The sequence below is a fragment of the Pholcus phalangioides genome, unplaced genomic scaffold (genome assembly GCF_987345545.1).
Source record: "Pholcus phalangioides strain wild (caught in Gottingen) unplaced genomic scaffold, Ppha-v1.0 ptg000010l_1, whole genome shotgun sequence".
Classification (NCBI taxonomy): domain Eukaryota; kingdom Metazoa; phylum Arthropoda; class Arachnida; order Araneae; family Pholcidae; genus Pholcus; species Pholcus phalangioides.
In genome coordinates this window covers 11,120,699-11,134,781 of record NW_028301603.1, presented here as the reverse complement: position 1 = coordinate 11,134,781, position 14,083 = coordinate 11,120,699, and the positions used below count along the sequence as shown (strand labels likewise).

The window sequence follows — 14,083 nt, the reverse complement described above, 5'->3', positions numbered from 1 at the left end:
ATTGTTTGAAATTTTCCTGACAGATTCAACAGATTGGTTAATTTGCCACTTCGATTAAACAGGTGAAAGTACTTCTCTTCTCAAAAATAGATCAAACACTGTAACTGTTATCGAACCTGAAAATAGATACACGTATTTTTCTGATGAAAATCTATTTTTTCATCATTCTGATCGTATATAAAGATCAAATTTAATTTTAATTATGGGACATTTAATTAATATCCCCTCGAGTTACGTGCATCAGCTCGGGCCGTTCGGATTCATCAATCGACAGGAAGTTGAAGGGTTGATTACAACGGAAGAGGCTAATGGCATCAATCGTTGAGTGATTACTTTGAAAAAGAAAACAAGAAGAGAGGTTTGATCACGAACTGAATGTGTTCACCATGTGTGGACTCTGTGTGGTCATTACCTTCGAGACTGGAGACGGGGAAACTTCGAGTTGTGATGCATCGGCAATCCCCACCACATTGACTAGTGTAAATATGCCCTAATTAATATTATCGAAATAAAAAAAATATTCAATTCCCTAATAAAATCATTTATTAGGGTATTGCTAATTCAAAATCATTTATTAGGGTATTGCTAATTCAAAATCATTTATTAGGGTATTGCTAATTCAAAACATTCGATGGCATGGCTAACATTTCACAAGCGAGGTTGCTGCAAAATTGGCGGTTTTCAATTACGTATAATCCCTTTTTGGCGATGTGGTGGTGATTTCTTTTTTCCTTGGCGAGAAAAACTTCCGAAAGCATGACGAGAAATCACAGGGTGTGAAATAAGAGTCATGCTTTCAGACATCTTTCTTGCAGAAGAAAAAAATTGTTAACAAGGGATAATACTATGGCTGCTAAAACGGAAAAAAATTGTGATTAAAAACGCACGCCATGAACAAAACAACATTCTTGGGCTAAATAAGGGATCAAAATAAAATATATATAACCTCCTAAACCAGATATGGGATCGAAAATAAAAACCAGGTGAAACCTCGTTACCCCCAAAGCAGAATATGCTGAAATCTGTGACGTCATAGAACAATCAGTGCTACTACAGCACAATCTAGAAGAATATTGAGGAAAATGTAGAAAACATATTAGAGGAATTTTTGCTGCAGAATATTTCCAATCAGCTGAGGGCTCGTTACAGAACAATGCAAAACATTCTGCTTTGGGAACAGATGTAGCATGGTCCGCCACGACTTTGACGACTTTTTTCTCGCGATAAGTCGCCAAGACCGTCATAATGGGGCTCTGGGATGCCGTATTTTTTAACATCTTTTCAGTTTTCGCTGGGTGAGACTAGATGGCGCTGACTTCGCCGAACAGGATTTTTCTTTTGTTCACCGTGTTTTTTCAAAAATTCAAAACAGCCGTTGTTCCATTTCCAGGGCGTCTCTCTCTTGGATTATTATTCCTCCCTTCTGTAGCTCAAGTCATTTGGATTATTATCTGGTCAGGTTGTATCATACCGTTTTATTAATTCGTTCTATTTATTACTTATTCATCCATTGCCATGCCTTCTGTCTTTATTATTTAAAATAAACCTACAGAATTTTTAATGCCTGGATCCGTTTATTATTAAGAAAATGGTCCAGATATAATTTTTTTTAACTGATATTTTTTTCTATATTTATGCTTGGTGATTTATATTATGTTTTGCACAAAGATGATTTTTTTTTCTCGAGTCCGTAGTGTCTGACGGCGCCAAAAATTGCCAAGTGGCAGATTATACGACAGCTGTTCCCTGCTTTGGGGTTTGCGACAATGAGACTCAATATGATAATAAATCCCTCTACAACAATATTTTTTCAAGTCTTGTTTGGAAATTCTTATATTCTGATGTTGATCATTTTTCACCGCTGTCATTTTCTGCACACAAGGGCTAATTAGACTGGGACCTACAATTTATTGCCGAATCCGAATGGCAGGCTTGTTTCTTTCTTATAAACGAAAATATAACGAAAATACACTTGTAAGTTGATTTCGCTGCTCCAATTTATAAATATCTGCTCCAAAATGGACTTTGTCACTTCCCACCCCTGATTATGCTTCATTAAACACATTGCATTTGCCTAGTTTTTATCGTAGTTTTTGCAAAATAGTGTCGTAATTGAGCATATTGAAAGTAAGTAGAGAAAAAACATCTTTATTATAAGCTTAATAATAACATTAAGAATTCTCAAACAAAATATTTGAGTTAAGCTATAAAATAACTAAATTGCAAAAGTTGTCTTTTATTAAAATGTAAGACATATATATAGATTAATTAACATGGGAATTTTATTAATTACATTAATAAACATTTTATTTTAATTGGCAACACACATTGGCAAGTGTTACATAGACAGTCGCCCCTGGTTTTAACACATTTTTTTTAATGTATATCAACAGTGGGTGGAATTCGTGATTACAATTTGATTTACATTCATTGTTGCTTTATCATTTTCTCTTTCAGTAATCAGTTTTCCGTTAACAAGTGTAATTATATGTAGACTTTTCTCTATATAATGTAATGTGTTTTTATCATGCATGAATGAAATTACGGTTTTTTTCATATTACCATGTTTTTTATTTTTTCAGGTATCATTTGAGAACCTTCAAAATCGAGGACCAGATGCTTTCCATTCATTAAGTATCAGACCTTTTGCAAGAGTCAAAATAGATTTCTATGGGTTTTTGCTGCATTTTCGAGGAGACTTTCTAGTTGCTCAGCCTTTTGAAGACAGGGATGGAAATTTGTTGCTATGGAACGGAGAAATTTTTGGTGGTGATATGGTAATGGATATTTTGATGCTAAATAAAAATTTATGGAATAATATGTGCCATATGATTTGAGGCATGTTATGCTATGACGTGGAACCATAACTAGTAGTAAAGGTTATTATACTGTACAGCTAATTTATTAAAATGAGCTATATATTACTAAAGTGTTGAGAGACTATATATTTTATGTATTTTCATGTTTAATATACCTAAAGTAGTAAAACCATTCTCGCTAACGATGCAGAAAATTATTTTGATCCGAGTTATTCATTCCGTAATTATTCAAAGGTAGTATGAGAATGTAATTTGAAGCACATTGGAAGTATTGGCATTGAAATGCTTCCTATTTGTGGCCTCCCAGGACAACTCATAATTCAGTCACAGCGCCAAGCTTTGCAAAAGATGTCTGGTCACCTGAGGACAAATTCCAGTGATTTGATGTGAAAACGGAAATTAAATAGGTTGCAAAACCTGTTTTTCCATTATGCTATTCATAAATTTATTGCTAAGAAAAGAAAAGATTTTTTTTTATATCAGCTGTTTTTAACATTTTTCAAAATTGTTTTAATAACCTCAAATAGTCAAAATGAATATGGAATCCTAAAATCTTTTGAATGTTTTGCTTGTATTGTTTTGCAATTTCCTTTCAGTATAAGAAAGCTAATGAGTGTATTGATATTGGTAATATAGAAATGTAGGATGTTGTGTTTTTCTCATTATAATTATAGTATTCAACGGATAACATGTCGGATACGATTTCTCTCTCAAAAGCATTTTGTTGGGATGCATCGGAGCCGAATATCTTGGGCATTATTAGAAACATCAGGGGCCCATGGTCATTTGTTTATTTTCAGGTAAGGTCTTAACTGTCTTGAATTTACCCGAATGATTGATTTTGTTTTTGAATATTTTTTTACAGGTGTGGAATATTTTTGTTATATAAAAAAAACCAAATTATTCTACAATATATTTTTTTAAATAATTTTTTTAGAAAAATGATGGTCGATTATGGTTTGGAAGAGATGCATTCGGCCGAAGGAGTCTGCTTTGGAATCTCAGTACCACATCTTCGAAATCTTCAATTATTCTGTCATCTGTGATAACAGGTCCTGGAGAGGTAAAAGCTTCAAATTCACAATTTCACCCTATTCACAGCAACAAATTATTAAACTGGAAGAAAATTCCTCATTAATAATAATTAAAGAATAAGCATCTCATTTTTTGAAGTGTTTTTTTTATTTCTTGGGTTTCCCCCTACTAGACATTTGATATTTCAGAATCATACAATTTTAAAAAGTGTTTCAACTTGTAAAAGCTTTTTTTTTTTTATCATATATTTGAGCATCTAACATTATCTACTTTAGAATATTAAATAATGTTGATCATTTTGTGATCAGCTGTGATTCAGTCACGCATAAAATAGTCTAACCAAATAAACTTTTTTACTGATGAAGTGAACACCATTAAAACAAATGAAAACTAAAAATGCTTAAAATTGAAAAAGAAAAACGATAACACTTTGCGTGGATATAGGAAGAGAAAAAATATCAAATTTATAGCATTTTTGAGGAGGGAAGAAATAGACACAACTTGACATATTTTGACTATCTAATGGTTGCCATTGTTAAAGGTAAACGACCAGTACAGCTTTAAATCAGTTCTGATTGTTTACTTTTAATAACGGCATTCATTAGGTAACAAAATGTCTATGGTTTGTCTATTTCAGGGTTGGGTTTTTGACATGACAAGCGTCCAAAACTGGTTTTAAACTTGTCAAAAACTGTTGAAAACGTAAATGAATGCTTTTGGATATTAGTTTGAACACAATAGTTTGATGCCATGATGAAGAACTTACTTTCTTGTATATTGTGTTTTATTTTTAAACACTAATTTATTACAATAATTAAAACTTAATATTAATTATAATTTGAAGTTTTAATTTTTTGACAGCGAGACCAAAAAGATATATAAGTTTATGGTCCATTTTATCTAAACTGCTAATGTTATCCAAACTACTGATTACCTGTGTTCAATTTCCTAAGAAAAATAGAGCTGTTCATTCAAAATATGTGTGGTAAGAGACCACCAGTTTAGGTTTTGACCTCAAAACTTAGTATTAAAATAGTCAAAAATATGTTGTCATTCTTACTTTTACACTTAGAATAAGATATAAGAGCTTTTCTTAAGCATCATATGCAATCAGCACGGCTAAATTAAAAGACATTTCAGTCCAATTTAGTATTTTTATTAAATGAAATCGATGTGTGTATTTTCAATGGGAATTTCTATATCGAAAAGCAATATTTGAGGTTTTTGATGGAGGGTATTTGATATGACAGTTTAAACCGTCAAAAACCTGGCAACCTTGGTCTATTTTGTATTTATCTCCACAAACATCGTGAATTTAATATTTTTTGTCTTATTAAATGCTTATATTTTGTATGATTTTAACTCATGGTCCTCAACCTTTTTCCCGGAAGAACTTGAAGAAGAAGAACACCCATTTAGCAACTCTGACCTACTCAGACAGTATAATGTCAATTTTTTACTGTACTTTGGATGTTGATCTAGATCTTGTTTGCACGAATTGGACGTAAGCACTCTTTAGCGTGTTGGGAATGGAACTCTAGTGGAAATAAATTACCTTTTGGGTGAAATTGTAGAAATAAAATAACAGCAACGTAACTGAAAGTTTTCTCATTTTTGGTTTACTTACGCTGCTATTATTATTTCTTCTGAACTCCCAGTAGTTTTATATGTTGTGTTCAAGTGTTCCATATTATAAATATCACGAGGAAAACCTACAAAATGATTTGAGCCTTGTCACGATCAAAAAATGGTTCTTAATTATTTTCTCACTTGCTTCTATTTGACCTTTGTGTACAATTTATTTATATATATTTTTTTTTTTTTGTCTTAAAATTTAGTGGGAAGAAGTTGGATGTGAAGGAATTTTCTGCCTTGACTTTTGGTCTTCCATACCAGATAGGTCTTTCAATATCAGGAAATATTTATGGAGTACTACGCCTTCTGGTCTACCCATACAGAGTTCTTCATTTTCTAAAGAAAATTCAATAATAAAAACTACTGTTGCAGATTATCAACTCAAGCCTCCAGTGAGTCATCCGTTGAGTAAAGAATTCAGTGACGATGCGATTGAGACAGGAGCCCATTCAGATAAATTGAATGAAAAACTTTTTGAAAGATTGGCATCTAGTGTTCAGTATAAGGGTGTTTTAACAGAGTTTGAAATTTTTCTCAGTAATGCTGTAAAGCTTAGAGTAGAAAATGTACAATCGGCTTGTAAAAATTGCATAGGAGGACGAACCATCTGCATCCATTCATTCATATGTATACTGTTCTCTGGAGGACTGGATTCTATTGTCATTGCAGCTTTAGTTGATAGGTATGTTTCTTTCTTCCCCCCCCCCCTCCCGCATTGTCTTTTAACATGTGTCACCATTATGTATCAACATTTTACATGTTTTATATTGCTGCAACCTTAATATGGCTAACCACACACACAACTAATACCAAATTTTTTACTCAAATATAGCTGAAAAAATTTAAATAGTGGTATATTGAATATATACAGGTGTTGCCTTGAAGTGGCAACAAACTCAGAGGGGGAGATATTAGGTACTAAAAGGAACAGAAACATGATATTGCAAATCACGTTTAGTTGGTGAAAATCACAAAAATACTTATGAAGGGTGTGATGTCGAGCAGGACAAAAAGGCCAATAATCAGTAGAAAAAACATTTATTTGACAGCGTGATTGCAACACAGCCTGTGGTGTACAATAATAAGTACCAAATAAGTAAAATAAATAAGTACAAAAATCCCATTTACTTGACATCATGATACGATTACAATACAGCCTGCACAGCACAGTTCAATGTCAGAAAGTAGACGAAGAGATATGATTACAGGAGATTTTTATACTTATTATTGTACTTTATTTTTTACACCACAGGCTATGTTGTGATCATGTATGAACAACATGTATCAACATGATCACAACATAGCCTGTGGTGTAAAAAATAAAGTACAATAATAAGTATAAAATCTCCTGTAATCATACCTCTTCGTCTACTTTCTGACATTGAACTGTGCTGTGCAGACTGTATTGTAATCGTATCATGATGTCAAATAAATGTTTTTTCTACTGATTATTGACCTTTTTGTCCAACTCAACGTCATACTCTTCGTAAGTATTTTTCAGATTTTCACTGACTGAACCTGGTTTGCAATACCATGTTCTATGCTAATTTTTGTTCCACTTGATGCCTAATATCACCCCTCTGAGTTTGTCGCCACTTCAAGGCAACACCCTGTATAATACATGTATTACTAGTGAGTATAATAGATGGGGGAATTATGTGTGTATGTGAGCATTTATTAATGTTTCATTTCCTCCATTTCGTAGGCATATTCGGAAAAATGTTTCTATTGATTTGATTAATGTTGCCTTTTCTATGTATGGTGATGATTCGCCAGTAGCACCAAGTTTCAATACTCCAGACAGAATCACCGCTCGACAGGGTCTTGAAGAGCTCAAACGATTGAGTCCAAACAGAAAATGGAATCTCGTTGAGGTTGTCTTTCAGTTTTATTGTGGAAAAAAAATTAAATCTGCGTGATTTAAAAAACTGAATTCAATTTTGTAATCACATTTGCAAAAATTAGGTTCTAACGTATTTGCTAGAATCATTCATAATGTGTTTTTGTTTTCTCAGGTGAATGTAACACAAGCAGAACTGAGACAAGAAAGGTAATGAACGTAAATTTTTTTCAATATGATTGTTTTGGCATTTTTTTACAATTTTCTCAACCATCGGCCCTTTTGCTGTTAACATATTTTGATTTTAAAAAAAGGTTGTACGCATAGTTTAGCCTATTTCTAAAGAAGGGGGGTGAATGTCAGGGCAAGTGCTATCCATCTTTTTTATCCTATTCCCCCCTCCCCCAAATTCATGTTTTTCCTTCTTTTCTCATCTGATAAAAAACATCAATATTAGCTCTTACCTAGTATGTGGTGAATATAAAATAACTGTCTGGCAGTGAGCTTTATCTCAATTTTACCTCGACTATACAATTCAATGAGATCAAATAATTAAAATACCAAAAGGAATAATAGCACAGAATGATGAGTCGATCCTTTCAATGTGAGCAGTAGGGCATAATTCTTGGAAAATTTGATTTATTCAACCTTTACAATGGTTTTTAGATCATATTTTTATGTTAAATGAATATTAAAAATGTTGTGTATGAAAATTGAAGACGATTCTATTTTTCTTCAAGTTGTTATTTTTTTGTCTTCATCAAGGCGGAGTAGCATAGCTCAACTAATTCGTCCATCATCCACTGTACTGGATGACAGTATCGGCTGTGCCTTATGGTTTGCAGCACGTGGCTGTGGTGTGCTTCTAGGTGCTAATGGAGAAGTCACTTCTTATCAATCCCCTGCAAGGGTATGCTATATTGCATTCAGTTATACAATCAGAAAAAAGTGAATTGAATTATTTGTGATACTATCAGGATTTCCCTCGATAATACAATGAAGGCAATGATCACTTACTGCATGCAATAAATAATCAACTAAAAAAAAAATCAAGCAGGAAGAAAAAATTCTGATGAAATTGAAGAATAGAAGCTTGGACAGACAGCAAAAAATATAAACTAACTTTGATAAGTGGAGAAAATTGTGAACAGTTTTCTGAATAATGAAATTTTTTTTAAAAGACATGGCTGTATGACTAGATGGCACATTGCATGGAGAATCATTGGCATGAAAATAGAGAATAAAAAAAATTGTTCTTATTAAGAGCAATGTTAAATGAAATTTTGATTTTCATTTCATGTTGATTTTCAATTTATTCCAGAAGCTTATTTTTTTTGTAAAATTATAATATTGTTTTTAAATACTATTCATCCTTCATTAATCTCCAATGTATTAGTATTTTGACATGGCAATTCATGTCTTCCCCGGGTTAATTGAATACCCCTTCTTAATCAAATATTATATTCTCTGGAATCATTGTCATTTATCTAAGTAGGGCCAACTGTATTTCTGTATAGCACTGCTTCCCCTCAAAAATCCTATTGTATCATTAATAATCAGAGGATTATTGTATCTTAATGTGATGCAAATTGAAAAAGAAAAGAAAAAGTTGTGTGAAATGAAAAAAATGAGTTTGCTGCTCAATCTCACAAACTAGTCTCTTAGTTTTGAACTGTTATTTCCTTGAATATCCTTTGTATTTACAAACTAATGGTTCAAGTCCATCCAAGTTAATGAAAATGAATGTTTATATATTATACGAATATGCGTTTATTCATCAAATCTGTAGATTAAGATTTTTTTAAATGCTTTTGAAAAAAAAGTTTACATAAGTTTTAGTTAATATAAAAGTGAAGTTTACAACATGAATGTTTAAACTTAACAGTTCTTTTGCAATTGTAGTATTTCTTTCTAATCTCTCATAAATTTCTTCATAATCTCAAAAATAGGTAGCTTTTCTTGGGATGGGAGCAGATGAATTGCTTGGTGGTTACTCAAGGCATCGAGCGAAATTCAGGTAACCCTTTCTGTTGATTTTTTTTATTCATTCGTCAAAAACAGAATATGTAATTTATTATTAATTGCTTTATTTTCAATATATGCATGTATTGCATCAGCTCTGGAATCGATAAAAGGACTGCACTGGACTTATTAGACATGGTGGTATTATAACTTTTCCTATTTTTGGGAGAAATCGGCAACCAAGGAACTGAAAATTGAATATTTTAATGATAAAAGTTTCACTTATATAAGTCCATTTGGAATCCATAATACTAAATTTAATTGATAAATTATTGAAAAGTAATTTATAATTATTTTTTGCAGGAAACAATGTTTTTACTTCCTTTGAAAATTTTTTATCCTGCCCTTTTAAAATATTTGCTTACTTATTCTACATGAATAATATTTCCCCAGTTTTTGTCTACTTGAAAGTTATTGCTTGCATTATATTTATTATTATTATTATATGTATTTTTTAATGTGTGTGCTAAGGCAGTTTTCTCGTGAACCAATTTACATACTGTTTTGTATTTGTTTTCTTCTTTCTATAGTGTTGGAGGATGGAGTGCTCTTCATGATGAAATGAGTACTGAAATTGATCGCATCGGATCTAGAAATCTTGGTAGAGATGACAGGTAATCTCTATGAGATTATTATTATTATTATTACCTTCATATTACTGTATTGTCCTGCGTATAATATACCAAATATAGCCAAACGAACGTGGAATTTCTTAATGCAGATTATACATTGCTGCTTGCTATCTGCATCTTTTTTCTTTTTTTTTCTGAGAGGGTGAAATAGAAATAAATATTGTGAAAAAAAATCATTTTAAAAATAATGTTTGAAGTATTCATAGATGAGAGTAAAAAAAAATCTTATATTTTTCAACCAACAAACCCTCCCATTCTTTAAAATTTCGTTATTAGTGAGAGGAATTCACATTTGCAGATTATATGACCTTTTTTTCCCTCAAACTAGGGTAATTAATAACTGTAAGTCATACGCAGGAAAATGCAATATAATTATTCTGTAATCTGTTCCAGACAATTTATGACTTATTATTATTATTATTATTTTTTTTTTTTGCTGACTCCATATCACTTACTATTCTTTTTTTCTTAGGATCATATCTGATCATGGACGAGAAGCCCGTTTTCCCTTCTTAGATGAAAATGTTGTCAATTTCCTGAATAAAACTCCTCTTCACTTAAAAGTAAGTCAAGCGATTCAGATTTAAAAAAATCCATGATCTCATTTTTGAATGCTTGTAAAACTTGCATGAGTAAGTCATGTGCTTGTTGATGGCTATTTATGGTCAGTTTACTTTGTCAAAGAAAAATCTAGCTGAATATTTTTGCAGCAGTATCTCAGTAATTGATTCTGGAACTTGTAAAGAGTATCAAAATTGATGAGTATCAAACTCAATCCAGTGAGTCATCTTCCAAGTCATATAGGTGAGCAGAAGCATTGTTTATAGCTGACAAACCCCTTGGCGACAGTTGTTTCTATAGATGGGATGGTGAGTTCCAAACATGAGACAAGCCTTTTATTCTCGTCAAATTATGACAAGTACTGAATTCGGCAAGTGCAGGAACTATTATGTACAAAGGTATGGCTGTATCTCTGTCAATAATGTAAATGAAAGGAAATTGTTGCTTGTACTTCTCAAAGCAGAATGCTTGCATTCTGCAACGAGTCCTCACCTGACTGGAAATTGTTTCTGCAGTAAAAATTCCCATAATAGTTTTCTACATTTTTCTTAAAAATTCATCGAGAGATTGTTCTGTAACAGTACTGCTATTCTGCAGTGCATGTTGTAGTTTCTAGTATATTCTGCTTTGGGGCTTGTACTGCCACTATTTTACTGCACATGCACCTCGTAAACATTCCTCTGGGGAATTTCTGAAAAATTGGTTATATGCAGGAGCATGTTGTGTGCATGTGTACATGTGTGGCCCTAACATATTTATGTTTTCAGAGTTATGGTTGTATCATGTTATACTGGTGCTGCCATTTGCTTTCCATATTTTTAAGTGAAAATGACAAATTCCTGAATTTTCATGTTACGTAAGTATCATAGCGAAGGTCTGTCTGCTCTCTGTGGAGAGACTTTTTCAAATGTGGGACTGGCTTGAATTCTGTTCCTTGTACTGATTAACATGGCAAATAGGTTTAAAATTTCCAGCAGCAGCATGCTTCCAGTTCAACAGGTATGAATTCAAATGAACAATAAAGAAGTACAACCACATGGAGTGTTTGAAATTTAAGTCCTTGTCTGATGGATTTTTGTGTGCATAGAATGGCCGTGGAGTGACAGAAATAAATGGATCAAATGAAAATAGTTGTCAAAAGATTATAGTAGCTCTTCCCTTCTAAAATAAAGGGGATAGTACCCACTTAGGATAAGAAAAATTATGGATAGGTGTGAATATATCTCTGTAGATCTGTAAAAAGTCTAAAATGAGTGACTTTTCAAGCTAATATTGGAAGGAACAATTAAGGCATTGAGAGGCAAACTTGTTTCATTCATAAAATGTTACATAAATCTAAGAAAAAAATTGCGTACAAATTATTTGTGCTAAAGGTCACTGACCTTTGTTGCACTTTCTCATCCCATACATTTTTTTAAATTTGCACATATAAAAAATAATTTTGGCTCTTTATATGGGAAGTTATACAGATGAAAATATAAAATAATTTATCAAGTAAATAAATTATAGTTCAAACATTTATTCCTATTTTACAAAATAAAATAATCACCTTAGATTTTTTTTTTTCATAAAGTCTGCTATTGCATCAAAATAACATAATATTCAATAATCTATATCAAAATAATTCATTTATTATAATCATCTTATAATTTTCATCAGCAAATTGATTTAAAATTTTTCTCAGTAAATTTTAATTAAAATAATAGTAAATGTATATTTCAGTGATTTGTACAAAATATGTTGGTAAAACTTGCTTATTCCGAATGGGTTGTTTTTCCCACTAGGTCAACCTACATTATTCCAGAGGTGTCGGTGAAAAATTACTACTACGTCTTCTGGCATTTAAATTAGGATTGAGAGGTTCTGCTGTGTTACCAAAAAGAGCAATACAGTTTGGATCTCGGATCGCTCGCTGTGAAAATAGAAAAGAACGTGGAAGTGACATATGTGATCGAATGGGGAACCTATCCACAACATGACAAAGGAATATGGTTACACGTAGACTTGTGAATAAATTAAAAAATATATATAAACTAAAGAAAGATCTAGTAGGCTCGGTTGTTAAGTTTTAGAGGTCATATAAAATGTCTATTCATAATCAAACTTAATCTTATAAGAATGTATACAAGATGTGCTTGCTAAAGCCAAACAATGTGTCATACTCAATTAACACTGTCAATCAAATAAATTGTTTTTAAAATGGGGGGGAAATGTTATTGTTCATTCGTGTTTTTCGTTATTATTTTTCATCAGTGTGTAAAAAAACATATTTTTGAATCTCGGGTACCCCTATGAAATGAAGTACAAAACAAAACTATTTCTTTGTGCAATAAAACATTTTTATATTATCACATCTTGTACAGTAGAGATGAGTTTATTCAGAAATGGTTCAATTTTTTTTTTAATTTGTCAATAGAAATACATTGCATTATATATTAAAAAACTAGTTTTTTATCTGTAAAAAAAGCTATTATTTTTTTGTCTTCAGCTATGCCTCTTTTATTGTATATCTTTCCACAATATTATTGATTAGAAATGCCTAGCATAGCCATATAGCACGTATCTTCATAATATGTACTAGTTTTTTTATTCAGTTTTTATATTAACACAATTAGAAAAAAAAGAAATCTTCCTAATATACAATGATATGAGTTTTTATCAGCAAATTTAAAAAAATATATTTTTTTCAGGTGTTTTTAGATGAACTGGTGTTAAAATATTTTTGTTATATATTCGTAAAACCTTTTTCTTATCTTGTCATTTGATACCGATCTTAGCAATTTTTTAGAAAGTGTTAAATTCTTACACAATATAACTTTTAAAAATTTAGCCTATATAATATGGAACACACAAACTTTCACTCTCATTTTTCTGCTTAAAAAACATATATACAGTTGAACCTGTCATAGCACCTCCCTGTTATAGCCCCAACCCTGCTTAGCACCACAAATTTTTGTGAACAAATCTTCTATATGGGGATTATTATGTAAAAAAACCTGTTTTAACACCATTTATTGTTTAGATATACGCAAAGTCAATGTGTCATTTTCCAAGAATTTCCACTACTCTCTTCTCCCACCACTTTGTTTTTTTGGGTTTTTTTTCAAAAGGAGTTGAGGGTTTATCCTTTTCGTGCCACTATTATTATCAGTCAGCATAAAACAATTTAGAGCAAACAACACAAAGAATAAAGAATGGTATTGCCTATAGGGATGGGATGAATATTTGCCACTGTTTGGTATTCTGCTTATTCAGTTCTTTTGCCAAACATTCAGTTCGGCCGAATAATGCGTAACTATTTGGCCGAATATTTGTTTAAATCTGAGCACAACAAACTAATTTTAAAAAACTGTATTGATTGGAATTTTTCCCATAAATTAAAAATTTACTGATTATATTTTATTGTGTGGTATATATCCCTTTCTGTGAAAGAGGTTATTTCAGGGTGGATTTCTGGAATAAGGAAAATATGAAACTGAAAATATAATCCTACTCTGCAATAAAATGGAAATGAGCATGAATTACAAAAGTTCACTAAC

The 14,083-nt window shown here is 31.7% G+C and overlaps 1 protein-coding gene across 1 annotated transcript; it reads left to right on the top strand.

Annotated features, from left to right (window-relative positions):
- Positions 1-252: 252 nt before the first annotated feature.
- On the top strand, positions 253-12,895 carry LOC149080914 (asparagine synthetase domain-containing protein 1). Its single transcript, XM_089237600.1, has 12 exons — positions 253-479; positions 2,583-2,777; positions 3,494-3,619; positions 3,757-3,882; positions 5,693-6,171; positions 7,195-7,363; positions 7,505-7,539; positions 8,095-8,239; positions 9,279-9,346; positions 9,882-9,965; positions 10,456-10,546; positions 12,329-12,895. Exons 1-12 carry the CDS (start codon positions 387-389, stop codon positions 12,521-12,523), a joined length of 1,806 nt encoding a protein of 601 aa, XP_089093726.1. The 5' UTR covers positions 253-386; the 3' UTR covers positions 12,524-12,895.
- The last annotated feature ends 1,188 nt before the right edge of the window (positions 12,896-14,083 follow it).